Here is a 16036-nt window from a genome sequence, read left to right as displayed (position 1 = left end):
CACTAACTTCTCAAGACTTGGGACAAGTGACTTCTCAAGACTTGGGACAAGTGACTTCTTAAGACTTGGGACAAATGACTTCTCAAGACTTGGGAGACGCACTTCTCAAGACTTGGGACAAGTGAATTCTCAAGATTTGGGACAAGTGACTTTTCAAGACTTGGGACACGCACTTCTCAAGACTTGGGACAAGTGACTTCTCAAGACTTGGGACACGCACTTCTCAAGACTTGGGACAAGTGACTTCTCAAGACTTGGGACACGCACGTCTCAAGACTTGGGACAAGTGAATTTTCAAGTCTTGGGACACGCACTTCTCAAGACTTGGTACAAGTGACTTCTCAAGACTTGGGACACGCACTTCTCAAGACTTGGGACAAGGGACTTCTCAAGACTTGGGACACGCACTTCTCAATACTTGGGACAAGTGACTTCTCAAGACTTTGGACAGCCACTTCTGAAAACTTGGGACAAGTGACTTCTCAAGACTTGGGACACGCACTTCTCAAGACTTGGAACAAGTGACTTCTCAAGACTTGGGACACGCACTTCTCAAGACTTGGGACAAGTGACTTCTCAAGACTTGGTACAAGTGACTTCTCAAAACTTGGGACACGCACTTTTCAAGACTTGGGTCAAGTGACTTCTCAAGACTTGGGACACGCACTTCGCAACACTTGGGACAAGTGACTTCTCAAGATTTGGGACATGTGACTTCTCAAGACTTGGGACAAGTGACTTCTCAAGACTTGGGACAAGTGGCTTCTCAAGACTTGGGACACGCACTTCTCAAGACTTGGGACACGCACTTCTCAAGACTTGGGACAAGTGACTTCTCAAGCCTTGGGACACGCACTTCTCAATACTTGGTACAAGTGACTTCTCAAGATTTGGGACAAGTGACTTCTGAAGACTTGGGACTTCTCAAGTCCCGGGACACGCACTTCTCAAGACTTGGGACAAGTGACTTCTCAAAACTTGGGACAAGTGACTTCTCAAGACTTGGGACAAGTGACTTCTCAAGACTTGGGACACGCACTTCTCAAGACTTGGGGCAAGTGACTTCTCAAGATTTGGGACACGCACTTCTCAAGACTTGGGCAAGTGACTTATCAAGACTTGTGACAAGTGACTTCTCAAGACTTGGGACACGATTTTCTCAAGACTTGGGACAAGTGACTTCTCAAGACTTGGGACATGAACTTCTCAAGACTGGGGACAAGTGACTTCTCAAGTCTTGGGACAAGTGACTTCTATAGACTTGGGACAAGTGACTTCTTAAGACTTGGGACAAGTGCCTTCTCAAGTCTTGGGACAAGTGACTTCTCAAGACTTACCACACGCACTTCTCAAGAGTTGAGACAAGTGTTTCTCAAGACTTGGGACAAGTGACTTCTCAAGACTTGGGACACGCACTTCTCAAGACTTGGGACAAGTGACTTCTCAAGACTTGGGACACGTGACTTCTCAAGACTTGGGACACGCACTTCTCAAGATTTGGGACAAGTGACTTCTCAACACTTGGGACAACTGACTTCTCAAGACCTGGGACACGTACTTCTCAAGACTTGGGACAAGTGACATCTCAAGACTTGGTAAAAGTGACTTCTCAAAACTTGGGAAACGCAATTCTCAAGACTTGGGACAAGTGACTTCTCAAGTTTTGGGACACGCACTTCTCAAGACTTCGGACACTAACTTCTCAAGACTTGGGACAAGTGACTTCTCAAGACTTGGGACAAGTGACTTCTTAAGACTTGGGACAAATGACTTCTCAAGACTTGGGAGACGCACTTCTCAAGACTTGGGACAAGTGAATTCTCAAGATTTGGGACAAGTGACTTTTCAAGACTTGGGACACGCACTTCTCAAGACTTGGGACAAGTGACTTCTCAAGACTTGGGACACGCACTTCTCAAGACTTGGGACAAGTGACTTCTCAAGACTTGGGACACGCACGTCTCAAGACTTGGTACAAGTGAATTTTCAAGTCTTGGGACACGCACTTCTCAAGACTTGGTACAAGTGACTTCTCAAGACTTGGGACACGCACTTCTCAAGACTTGGGACAAGGGACTTCTCAAGACTTGGGACACGCACTTCTCAATACTTGGGACAAGTGACTTCTCAAGACTTTGGACAGCCACTTCTGAAAACTTGGGACAAGTGACTTCTCAAGACTTGGGACACGCACTTCTCAAGACTTGGAACAAGTGACTTCTCAAGACTTGGGACACGCACTTCTCAAGACTTGGGACAAGTGACTTCTCAAGACTTGGTACAAGTGACTTCTCAAAACTTGGGACACGCACTTTTCAAGACTTGGGTCAAGTGACTTCTCAAGACTTGGGACACGCACTTCGCAACACTTGGGACAAGTGACTTCTCAAGATTTGGGACATGTGACTTCTCAAGACTTGGGACAAGTGACTTCTCAAGACTTGGGACAAGTGGCTTCTCAAGACTTGGGACACGCACTTCTCAAGACTTGGGACACGCACTTCTCAAGACTTGGGACAAGTGACTTCTCAAGCCTTGGGACACGCACTTCTCAAGACTTGGGACAATTGATTTCTCAAGACTTGGGACACGCACTTCTCAAGACTTGGGACAAGTGACTTCTCAAGACTTGCGACAAGTGTCTTCTCAAGACTTGGGACAAGTGACTTCTCAAGACTTGGGACACGCACTTATCAAAACTTGGGACAAGGGACTTCTCAAGTCTTGGGACACGCACTTCTCAAGACTTGGGACACGCACTTCTCAAGACTTGGTACAAGTGACTTCTCAAGATTTGGGACAAGTGACTTCTGAAGACTTGGGACTTCTCAAGACTCGGGACACGCACTTCTCAAGACTTGTGACAAGTGACTTCTCAAAACTTGGGACAAGTGACTTCTCAAGACTTGGGACAAGTGACTTCTCAAGACTTGAGACACGCACTTCTCAAGACTTGGGACAAGTGACTTCTCAAGATTTGGGACACGCACTTCTCAAGACTTGCGACAAGTGACTTATCAAGACTTGTGACAAGTGACTTCTCAAGACTTGGGACACGATTTTCTCAAGACTTGGGACAAGTGACTTCTCAAGACTTGGGACACGCACTTCTCAAGACTTGGGACACGCACTTCTCAAGACTTGGGACACGAACTTCTCAAGACTGGGGACAAGTGCCTTCTCAAGACTTGGGACAAGTGACTTCTCAAGACTTACCACACGCACTTCTCAAGAGTTGGGACAAGTGTTTCTCAAGACTTGTGACAAGTGACTTCTCAAGACTTGGGACACGCACTTCTCAAGACTTGGGACAAGTGACTTCTCAAGACTTGGGACACGTGACTTCTTATGACTTGGGACACGCACTTCTCAAGATTTGGGGCAAGTGACTTCTCAACACTTGGGACAACTGACTTCTCAAGACCTGGGACACGTACTTCTCAAGACTTGGGACAAGTGACATCTCAAGGCTTGGTAAAAGTGTCTTCTCAAAACTTGTGAAACGCAATTCTCAAGACTTGGGACAAGTGACTTCTCAAGTTTTGGGACACGCACTTCTCAAGACTTCGGACACTAACTTCTCAAGACTTGGGACAAGTGACTTCTCAAGACTTGGGACAAGTGACTTCTCAAGACTTGGGACAAGTGACTTCTCAAGACTTGGGACAAGTGACTTCTTAAGACTTGGGACAAATGACTTCTCAAGACTTGGGAGACGCACTTCTCAATACTTGGGACAAGTGAATTCTCAAGATTTGGGACAAGTGACTTCTCAAGACTTGGGACACGCACTTCTAAGGACTTGGGACACGCACTTCTCAAGACTTGGGACACGCACTTCTCAAGACTTGGGACAAGTGACTTCTCAAGACTTGGGACACGCACTTCTCAAGACTTGGGACAATTGACTTCTCAAGACTTGGGACACGCACTTCTCAAGACTTGGGACAAGTGACTTCTCAAGACTTGCGACAAGTGCCTTCTCAAGACTTGGGACAAGTGACTTCTCAAGACTTGGGACAGGCACTTCTCAAGACTTGGGACAAGGGACTTCTCAAGTCTTGGGACACGCACTTCTCAAGACTTGGGACAAGTGACTTCTCAAGACTTGGGACATGTGACTTCTCAAGACTTGGGACAAATGACTTCTCAAGACTTGGGACACGCACTTCTCAAGACTTGGGACAAGTGACTTCTCAAGACTTGGTACAAGTGACTTCTCAAAACTTGGGACACGCACTTCTCAAGACTTGGGACAAGTGACTTCTCAACACTTGGGACACGCACTTCTCAAGACTTGGGACACGCACTTCTAAGGACTTGGGACAAGTGACTTCTTAAGACTTGGGACACGTGACTTCTCAAGACTTGGGACAAGTGACTTCTCAAAACTTGGTACAAGTGACTTCTCAAGACCTGGGACACGTACTTCTCAAGACTTGGGACAAGTGACATCTCAAGGCTTGGTAAAAGTGACTTCTCAAAACTTGGTACACGCAATTCCCAAGACTTGGGACAAGTGACTTCTCAAGTCTTGGGGCACGCACTTCTCAAGACATGGGACAAGTGACTTCTCAAGACTTGGGACAAGAACTTCTCAATACTTGGGACAAGTGACTTCTCAAGACTTTGGACAGTCACTTCTGAAAACTTGGGACAAGTGACTTCTCAAGACTTGGGACACGCACTTCTCAAGACTTGGGACAAGTGACTTCTCAAGACTTGGTACAAGTGACTTCTCAAATCTTGGGACACGCACTTTTCAAGACTTGGGTCAAGTGACTTCTCAAGACTTGGGACACGCACTTCTCAAGACTTGGTACAAGTGACTTCTCAAGACTTGTGACAAGTGACTTCTCAAGGCTTGGGACAAGTGACTTCTCAAGACTCGGGACACGCACTTCTCAAGACTTGGGACAAGTGACTTCTCAAAACTTGGGACAAGTGACTTCTCAAGACTTGTGACAAGTGACTTCTCAAGACTTGGGACACGTTTTTCTCAAGACTTGGGACAAGTGACTTCTCAAGACTTGGGACACGCACTTCTCAAGACTTGGGACACGAACTTCTCAAGACTGGGGACAAGTGACTTCTCAAGACTTGGGACAAGTGACTTCTCAAGACTTGGGACAAGTGACTTCTTAAGACTTTGGACAAGTGACTTCTCAAGATTTGGGACAAGTGACTTCTCAAGACTTACCACACGCACTTCTCAAGAGTTGGGACAAGTGACTTCTCAAGACTTGGGACACGCACTTCTCAGGACTTGGGACAAGTGACTTCTCAAGACCCGGTCTCTGATGGGCCGTCTCTGCAAAGCTCGGCTCCACTGCCTCTGCAACGAAAGTTTTCTGTAGTACTCATTTCCTCCAACACGGTGTCTCTGATTCACACGATCTCTGGTCTTCTATTTCTCTGCCGGTTTCAGTGTCTGCAACACGCAGTCTCCAGTAGACACTGCCTCTGCTTCGTCCTGTCTCTGCATGTCTCAGTCTCTGCAACACGGAGTCTCTGCTTGAAACGGTGCGTGCCTCAACCGACATCTGCTTGACTCGATCTCTGCCTCACCCAATCTTTGCTTGACATTCTCTTCGACCCACTAGGTCTTTGCATGACACTGTCTCTCACACATGTCTCTGCTTGAAGCGATCTGTGCCTCACCCGGTACGTCGAACCAGGTCTTTTTACAGACGGCCTGGCATATATAGGATGAGATCGGTTCGTGCAAGCCCGATCCCTGTAGAGAACGCGGACATTTCAGACAGTGTGCGGTACACACCGTGTCATGCAGATATCGGTTCTGGCAGGGATATTGTGGGGATGATATTGAAAAAATTATCAAATTTTTCAAAATTTTCAAAAAATTCAGGAATTTTTTTTTACAAATTCCCAATACAAATTTATAATAATAATTAATAATGTTTCCTTCTTTGCTGCAAACAATAATTCTCTTTATTTTTTGTAGCTCCTAGATCAACTCCCACATTTCTACATTTCGTAGGAAAGTAATTAAAATTAATGTGTTCGTCGTGGTTGGAATCAACTGCAAACTATTTATATTTCCAATATAGCATTTATTTACGATCTTCCTCCATCAATTTGTCTCTGTGTTTGTATGAGTAATCTCTTGCATTCGGTAGGTTCTTGACGACACAAGTCGACATCAGGAGTCTACTAATATTCATGTTTGTCACCTGGTGCCTGCAATTTTAAATATTAAAAGTGAAAACAAACCCTTTTTCATCATCCACCAGTATTATCTACACTCAAGACAAGTTTTATCACATTTCACTGACACAGTTACAGAAAATATGTAGCTCAACATGCGATGATGTAACTCATGAAGGAATACGTCTTCTACCATAAATAATTTGTTTAGTATAAATTTAATAGAAATGCAATTTGAATGTCAGTGCATTTATGTAAAGAATTTGACCATTTTCTTCATAATATATATATATACTTTCTCTTTTGGGGTTCTAAAATATCAGAGATTTCGGTGTGGAACAAGTATAAAAGAATTAACTTTGTGAGTCGTAAAATGTGTTGACCTAAAAATATCCATGTCTCATGGGCTGGCTCTGTCTTTGGGTAGAATGGAAAACTTCTTGAAGCTAAGGGCACAGGCTTCCACCGAAAGTAACAGTTTGTGATTATACAGTTCTGAACAATGAAACAAACAAACAAACCATTTATCTTCCTTGTCATTGTAACGTTTGACACTGAAGTCAGCTTTCCCTCTGCAAAATCCACCGATGACAAATATCGTGTCGTCGATCACTTCTGCATTTAAGTTATATGAATTGAAATTCATGGCATGGATCACGGTCCACTTGTCTTCTACAGGGTCGTACTTTTCGGTATTGAGCTCCCATGATGAGTTCTTTCCTCCTATACACACACACAAATTCCGTAATAGGTCACAGCATATAAAAAATCAGCGGGGCCCTTCTTGATATTTGTAACTCTGTCACCTAGCCACGAAATTTTTGGCCTTTATAGAGCCACAAGATTCATTACCTTATTCACAAAAGTCTGTAGTTGACCTCATCTCACATACTCTAGATCCTTAAAAACATTTTAATATTATACTTCCTTTTAAGGCTATGTATCACAACTGGTGTCTTATCTTAAACTTTACCAATTATAACTTTCTAGATGTTTGTATTTCTCGTATCTTTCGTGCTTCACACTCCGACCGTCTTACCCGACGGACGATACGCTCTTAAAATTTATCCGTAAACTGAACGAATGAATTAAATAAAACGAAGAAAATTCATTTCCTTTTGCAGTGTTAATATTAGCGGCAGGAACGAAATTAAGGATGAAATAGCTACAATATTATTTTCGTACTTGTAGCATCAGGGAATTGCGCCTGACATCTGTTATCTGCTTCATGAACTGCTTGCGAAAATAGTGTTCAACAACAACACAAGATGCGCTGTTCAAAACGGCGTTACAAGAACAAGTAACGGAAAGCAAAGACTGCGAAGGGACTGCTTTAAACCATCGGCTTTTTGGGGATAACAGCACAGCAAACTGAAATTTCCTTGCTACAAGAACAAAATATTTACCTTTAAAACTGGGACATACGTTACTTGAAATACCACAAGAGATTATGCGTTGTTAGTTAGGTAGTTAGTTAGTTAAGTGTTCTTTGTTGAGAATTTAATCGAAACCACGAATCGAGGTTAAAATTACTGACAAACTAACTCTGTAATGACAGGAGAAAAATGCTGTTCATAAAATATCAGTCACACAAAAATAAAACCAGGAAGACATTTCACAATAGCAAGTTCTGTAAAAATGATAGAGGAGCATCACTCGGAATGTCCAGAGTTCTCACCTAGGGCGTACAGACAGCCGTGGAACGCGACGCAAGAAAAATTCTTACGTTCAGAAAACATTGATGCAACGAACGTCCATTGGTCGGTGTCCGGGTCATAGACTTCCACCGAGGTTAGATAACTATACAAATCTGTAACTCCACCAGCGACGTATATTTTATCTGTAAAAACCAATTACCTATATGACACGAACTGTACACATATTTGGTGTAGGAGGAGGCATTATACCGGGTCATGTAGATCACAGACATGGGATAATCCCTACTTAAATTTGTAAATCTACTAATGATATTGTATTTAATCTCCCCCTTCGTGTCACAGAAACTGCACAAACACGGCTTTCTCTGTTCATCTGTTTCTTTGTTTCGAAATCAGACAATCAGCGTGTCAAAGAAAACGATTTTAACTGATAGAATTTAAAATAAACAGCATAAACTGATTAAATTAATGCATAATGGAAACGATGGTAAGTTACATCTTCTTTGAAAGGAATTTTATTTGATTTGGTACCAGAGATGTAAGGTACAAACTGCTAAAAGTGCTCTACATTTATAATATAATATGTTATTTACGTGAGATTATTAAATGTCTCAAAAAAACTTATTACATCTGTATTATATAAGAGCCAATTTGATAGTTTGATGGTTGTTTGCATTCACTCCTAGTGTACAATAAAAAGGCAAAAGATGATGCACAGAGACATCTTACGAGAGCAAAAGAAACCATCACGCACTCAGAAACTTCAAGCCGTTGCAGTCTGTGAAAAAACGTAGTACGTAGCACGGATAAGATAAAGAGGTATTAAAAGAATATGGGACAATAGAATGAGGGAAACTAAGACCAAGTTGAAGAGGAATGCGTTGATGATGAAGGCATAAAGTTCGTCTTTAAACGTCGGCAGAAGCCAAACGACAGCCATCTTTATATTAGCCACCTAACATAACCTAAAATCCTGCGATTCCTTCAAACGTTCTTGCGTTGTTAAAAGCGGACAGACTGACAGACTAATTCACACGTTTCTGTTTCACAGGATTTACGTACCATTCAGTACGGCCGCACTTGCATCGGATCGCTCTGTGTTCATAGAATCGATCCACCACCACTTGTTCTTCTTGCAGTCGTATCTTTCCGCCGTTCTGTGTTTCACACTTTTGCCACCGCTACCACCCATGGCGTACACTGCACCTCGCAGAACAGCCACACTTAAACCGAGTCTGAAACGAAAAAAAAGTACACGCTCTGCTATGCTCATTTATTGCTGATTAAAAGATGCATTTCCTCTCGCAGAACGCAATTGTTCGCTCGTCATTGTTAAATCATAATTCACATGAATTTAAAAAGCAAATCGTATTCTTAAAATCAACATTGTCGCATTCACACTTTTCACGATGCTCCTGTATGTGAGTGGTACAATTGTATATCCCCTTCCCACATTTATATCTTGACTAACATAGCGACTATCAGCTTTTTAAGAAGGACTCTGTTCCAAGGAGTTCCTTAGTTACCAAGCTGCATCTTACCTGCGTTCATGCATAGGCGACACCTCGCGGCATGTCTTCGTAACAGCGTTGAAACAGCGACATGAATTTAAACCTTCAGAGCCGTCGGAACCACCAATGACGTAAATGTCGAAACCGACCACTGCCGTGCCATAGTCGGATCTCGTACCGATCGAATCGACCCCCTCCACCTGCAGGAACGACAGATTATGGATTTATGTTTCTCTGGGTCATTCAGTCTTCTAAAGTGAAGTCCTTACATTAGAGTTCAAGCGACCAACCACCGGAGCACAGGTACAACCCGAAACAGTGGACCGAAATTGCTACTACGCAGATGACAAACATCGACACTGATCAGTGATTCATTTATTACGTTGAAATACACTGACGATCAACGATGACTTCGTTTCATGTCTAAAATCAGCAGACAGGTTGCCATGACAGTTTATGTAGGACGCTTATTTTAAATGGTATTTAAGGCAAACTTCACATCTTTGGTCGATTCCTGTTAGAACTTACATTGAACATGAGACTCGGCATTTGTGTAATTTATTTATTTGTTTATTATTAAGATAGTGTAGTTGCGTCATATTGTGACTTATTAAATTAAAATTAAATTATTTGGTTATTCCGTCAAATCACAATGTATTTAAAATAAGATAATTAAAATAATTAAAATAATTAAAATATCATTCTGTGTTCCATATCGAATAATCGAATAATCGATTGTAACTGTTCCAATTGTAAATCGATTATTCGATATGGAACACAGAATGATATTTTAATTATTTTAATTATCTTATTTTAAATACATTGTGATTTGACGGAATAACCAAATAATTTAATGTTGTTTATTATTTTTAATTCATGTATCTGTAGCTTCTCACTGCGATGGAAATAAACGAACACGAAGTAAAGAGGAAACGAGATGCTTGTGATTAACCTTAAATAAACAATTACTTATCAAGAATTAGCCAAACGGGGTGAATTTTTTTTCTCGGAGACGTCATTTAACAAGGCATAGTAAAAGTCGAAATTCGTGCAACTCACCACACTCCACCGGTCTGCTCGTACGTCGTACGCTTCGATCAAATCTGTATCTCTTGTGTTAGAACGCCCACCAATAGCAAAGAGAATGTCCAGTGGGATTCGAGGGTAGGCAATCTTTGGTGTCACGAATTCCTTGCGTTCTCCCTTCGTCATCATTTCCACGTCGTGCAGAAACGTCAGCGTCTCCGAGATCAATGGTCTGCACGCCTCATTCTCCGTCACGTAAGGGTGATTTGATAGCTGTTTAACAGTTCAATGTGGACCTTATAAACTTTTACGAATTGATTGCATGCTCCATTGCAGAGGAGACAAGAAATTCATACAAATTTTGGTTTGGAACTCACCGAAATAGACTATGGAATATACAGGTAAATATGTTTTTTGCTTTATATAACGACGTTCGTAATAAATGCACAGGTTGTAGAGAGAAGCGAAATCAAGATTAAATCGATCTTAGAAAATACTATTGAAATGTGTTTCAACCGAAAGTTAAATACTTCAGTAAGGTTTTCATTTTGAGTTACATTCAAAAAATGTAAATTATTTCTCGTCTCTCCCGCTCGAGATGCACATTCTTTTTGATTCGATAACTTTAATTAGTCGTCAAAATTACGTAACATCGAAAGGAAATTATGTCAATTAGTTGGAATTATACGTGACGAACATTTACATTAATTAGTTACGAACACGTGTGAATATGGAATTGAAAATGCGGGCTTCAATTCTCATAATCATCCACGATTTCAGGGGCAATACTGACCTCGTCCTTGAAAAATTTTGCGTCAAGTCGTCCCAGTCTGACGCCCTTCAAAAGGTCCGCGATGTGACCTTTCCTGTTGTCCGGGTCGTGGTTGATCCACCGGAGAATGCACTCCCACACAACTCTCTCGTCCGTCACGTTCAGTTCCTCGGTCCCGATTATCGCTTGCAGCTCCTCAACAGGCAGTTCCAAAAGTTCTTCGCTCTTCTGAGACACTTCCACGAAGTAGCGCAGAACGAAGCGACGAGCGGAAGTCTCGAGGTCGGCGATGAAGTATAACCTGCGACAGCGAGGGTAAGAATCGATCTCCTTCGAACTCTGAGATATTGAAACCCTGCAGCAGGAACTGGATTCTCAAGCATTTGCACACCAAAGTATTTCGCCTTCAGTTTTTAACTTAGCCCTTTGAAGCCCGAATGCGGGAATCGGATAATCGAGACTCGGTTAACAGAGGTTTTGCTGTATGCAGAAAGATATGGGGCTGATTGTTTTGGGAGGATTATGTAAGAAGCAAGGAATTCCCAATAGAAGGCAGATTTAATTATGACCATGCAATAAGGTCGCTTTTAAGCCACGGTGGTCTAGCGGTTAGAACGCTGGCCTTGTAATCCTGGGGGTCTCGGGTTCGATTCCCGGCGGTGCCCGAATTTATAACTTGTGTTGGGCAAGGCCGTGGTCTAGGCAACACGGAGTTTTCCTCCGTGGCATCCCAACAATTACTCCATTCACACACAGAAGAAGGCAATGGCAAACCACTTCTGGATCATCTGCCAAGTAAAGCTGGGGTCACAGCTAATGACAAATGAACATCAATTACCTTGCGAAATGCATGATGTCGATACAGTTGACGGCATCCATCGCGTCCTTGAGGAAGTCGCAGCAGAGTTCAGTAACGTCCTGTAAGCACAAGTAGTCAGCCGTCACGAGTAACTGACGCACGTTCTCGGAGTGGATGTCCATCTTACGAGAATAAACATAATTCAGTATGTGGGCCATCATGTCTGAGCTGACTCCGTGGAGGAGAATGTCAGTCTTCTCACTGGTGTGCAGTGTCGTCGTGAAGAGGGCCCTGAAACGTCGATTTGGAGAAACGGCGAGCAGAAAATTACAAGTCGTGCGCATAAACTTAAAGTTTTTTATGACTCACGTAGCCAAATTAAAGTATCCTTTTGTGTATGTGGTGGATAAAGTTTTGTTTCTTACATACACATATTAATTATTTGTTAATTATTTCACATATTAATCAACGACGTCATTAAATAGACAAACCTGAAATATGCGCTGAACGTCGAGAGAATTAATCTGCGGACTGGGAAGACGCCGCCGTCCTCTAACCTCAACACCGCGTCACATAAGAGGTTCTTCTCTCTCAGTACTGTCAGGGGGACAAACGTTTCGGTGCGATTTTGGTTTGACTCCATCTCCTGAAAAACATTCCATCACTGTTACAGATTTCTCTTCATACTGAGAGTGACTGAGAGGGAACACGATACTGAGAATAATATCTGGTCCTGCGAGAGATTTACTGACAAGGGAATCGTAAAAATTGCGTAATATGGAGCTTTATAGATCTCCTCACTAAATAATAAATTGTGGGCTGTCAGATCAAGGATGATTAAATGGGCTGGGCATGTAGAACACATGGCAAGAAGTACAACTTCTTGATCGTAAGACCTGAAACGAAAAGTTAACTCGAGGGTCCTCTGCGTTGTTAGGATAATATTAAAATGGATCTTAGAGAAGTGGGGAATGAAGGTGTGGCTTGTGGATGTGGCTTAGAGGCGGGATCTTGGAAAGACGAACATGAAACTTCATGTTTCATAAAAGGCGAGATATTTGATTACTTAGGTTACTGTTAGATTCTCAAGGACGACTTCGTCTCCAGCGACTCAATTTGTTTCTTTGTTACAGAAATGCCTGTTGAGATTCAATACAAAATGACAAATCTTTAAATATGACTGATATAACTAACTAACTAACTAGATGTCTTACTGAACACGAAGGTTCATCACCGAACTAACCAAAGCCCTCCACCAAACCCTGTCCTGGGCCAACAAAATCCAGTCGCCTTCTACTTACGTAGATATTACGTATAAAATTTCAATGTAATCTATAAGGTCTTAGACGCCTCTGCTTTGGTGAACCGATTTAAAAAAATGTACGACAAAAATATTCCATAGAAATTGCGTGACCTTTGATGCAGGACTAGACAGTTAAAAAATAAATTTTGGAAAAAGAATTCTACGCCTTTTCATAAGCATAAAGTTTTCGAGTTCTTTTCTCTCTGTAGAACTAAAAGTGCTTAAGAGCTCACATGATTAAGGACTTTCTGCCTAAGTTACACATTTATCTACACTACAAGCACAAAATGTAAATTAAATTTATCAAATGAACACGAGAAGTCACAGAACCTGTTCGTTGTTCTACCGCATGCGAAGATCAGGCCTACATCACGCTACCCACAATGCAATGTGCAGGATATTCTATGAAAAGTCGACTGGTACTCAGCTCGTCAAAGAATAGCTCACTTTCTTTACTGAACCAGAAGGTTCATCATCGTGTTCAGAAAGCCCGCCACCAGGGTCTATCCTGAGCCAGTTGCATCCAGTTCGCTCCATTTCCCAAAGATCCATCTTAATGTTATCCTCCCACCTACGCCGAGGTATTCCCAGAGGTCTCCTTCAGGCCTTGTAAACACTCAACTCACCCTAACATCGGGTGAGGACCACAGGCCTCGGAGCTCGTCATGCATTTTTCTCTATTATCTGTCTCACTCCCGTTTTGGGTACAAACATCTTCCTCAACACTCTGTTGTCAGAGACCCTCAGTCTATGTTCCTCCCTCAGAGTGAAAGACCACGTTTTGCACCCATAAATACTTTGCACTCAATATTAGCAATCATTCCCCGGATTTAATCTACTGTTGTAGGAAGATTCGTCGATAATTAGGCTTTTAAATCCGAAATAAAATGTCTTCACAGTTCCCTAAAACGCTTTAATAATGTCGATGTATCAACAGATGTAAAGTTTTAGAATTATTATTCAGAATATAAACCCCACTTCTTAAGATCAATATATTTTTATTAAGATTCTAGGATATGAAACACGTTTTATTCTTCTAAAATTTTAAAATGTTAATCGCCTACTGGATTATTATTTTACTATCAATGATGCCATGAAAAAACAGAAGTCAATCGAATATTAATTGAAATTGTGTTAAAAAGAAGACGAGCCTAATTCTCTTACACGAGTTCACAAATGCAGATGAAAACACGTAAATGTGATGAACAACAATAACAATAAATAGGAATCCCTTACCTCAAACTTTGTTCAGTTGTAAGAGACCACGATGTCCACCGGCAATTACCAATTTAATCCAAACTAAAATGGAGTATCACAGATTTCTTAATAATTCTTATAAAAGATAAGTACTCGTGTTATTCTAAGAGGTTTTTAAGAGCACAAAATTCTCTTCTCTATGACGCACTTCTTCTACAAGCGATTCACAGCTCAGCTCTTTCCGCAATGACGAAAGCGGATTGTTGACGGCAATAATGAAACACAACAATGCCGAGTAAACAGATGACGTAACAATTTGTTTCTTAGGTAATGGAATGGAGTGCAATACGGTTCATTCAGGCTATTATACTGCATGCATATTAAATGAGAAAAGAGCCTTACGGCATGCTCAGCCAATATTGTTGCAGGCGTGGGTTAGAAATTCAAATTGCATTGTTATACACGCAGGTGTTCAAATAAAAATTGACCATTGTCGGTCAATATTTACACATTGTTGGTAGTTGAGAAAACAACAAAGATAATTACTCTAACTTATAATTTGGTTACGTTCAGTCATAATAGAAAGTACTTTCCCTATGAGAAGAGGACACATTTAAAAATAATCGAAAGAGACGAGAAGAAAACTACAATTCCAGTTGCCCTTATTTAAAAATGACGCCCGGCTTCTGTACACTTGATTAATTTTAAAGATGATTTTTGAGGGGCCCGGGCGCTGGGCCAGAGAAAATGTTTCCTTCCTTCGAATCCCGCTAAAGATGTTTCATGTTGCTCGGACAGCAAGTACGAGGGAAGAATGGCGAATTCTGTTTCTTCCTGGGAAATGATTTGACTGACAAAGGTTACAAGCCCGAAAACTGTCTGAGACCCAGAAGATGAATTTGTAAGAAGCTGTCGTATTTCGCCTTAGTAAATACCGCAGAGTCTACTGGTCATGTGTTGACATTGAAGAAGAGACATGGAGCGATTATTCCTTAAGACAAATGAGAGAACACAAGTAGGTCGGAAGTCTGAGAAAAGTGTCCTGGGTTCGACTTCCTTCAAGGGCGGTTCCTTTAACTCCGAAACTAAGCGATACAGAACAATGGCGCCAGGATCAGAGTTTTTTTGCCTCGAAGGGGAGATTACGGAAACAAAGGCCTCGACACTGGGTTCGAATCCTGACTAGAAGAGTGGTTTCTGTTGACAGGAACGCAACCGCGATAAGTGAGCGACGCCAAGGAAAAATTCTTGCGTTTCAGAGAGGAAATTACAGGATCTAAGGTCACATACTCGAATACAGTCCTTGGTTTGAGTCTATCTTAAGATGTTGAAGCAAACTATTTTTTGGACCAAAAACCAATAAAAATGCCGTTTTGGAGACTGGAGTGTCCTAGATACAGCGTCATTCATTAAAAAAACAACGCCAATAAATTGTTGTGTCGATTGTTAAAACTGTTTTCTTTCATGTTGAATTAACGCATACTTTCCTGCGGTTAATTGTTCCCACATCAAAACACCGAATAAATAAAAAATCACGTGACACGATTTACGTGAATTAAAAAATTTAGATTTTCATAATGGGGGATAAAATCACGCACATTA

The 16036-nt window shown here is 41.7% G+C and overlaps 1 protein-coding gene across 1 annotated transcript; it reads right to left on the bottom strand.

The window, feature by feature from the left end:
• Nucleotides 1-5928: 5928 nt before the first annotated feature.
• LOC110832712 (kelch-like protein 10) lies at nt 5929-16003 on the bottom strand. The gene is made up of 10 exons (XM_022069962.2): nt 14474-16003; nt 12426-12580; nt 11974-12225; nt 11157-11436; nt 10397-10636; nt 9368-9537; nt 8889-9061; nt 7847-8008; nt 6690-6891; nt 5929-6201 (listed from the first exon to the last, which is right to left on the bottom strand). The coding sequence occupies exons 2-10, from the start codon at nt 12575-12577 to the stop codon at nt 6075-6077; spliced, it is 1758 nt and encodes a 585-aa protein (XP_021925654.1). The 5' UTR covers nt 12578-12580; nt 14474-16003; the 3' UTR covers nt 5929-6074.
• Between the last annotated feature and the right edge of the window lie 33 nt (nt 16004-16036).

This window comes from Zootermopsis nevadensis, unplaced genomic scaffold (genome assembly GCF_977971745.1).
Source record: "Zootermopsis nevadensis isolate Lab colony 2312 unplaced genomic scaffold, Znev_1.0 Znev_ptg000031l, whole genome shotgun sequence".
NCBI lineage: Eukaryota > Metazoa > Arthropoda > Insecta > Blattodea > Termopsidae > Zootermopsis > Zootermopsis nevadensis.
The sequence above is the reverse complement of the archived record's forward strand: the minus strand, read 5'-3'. Positions and strand labels throughout refer to the sequence as shown.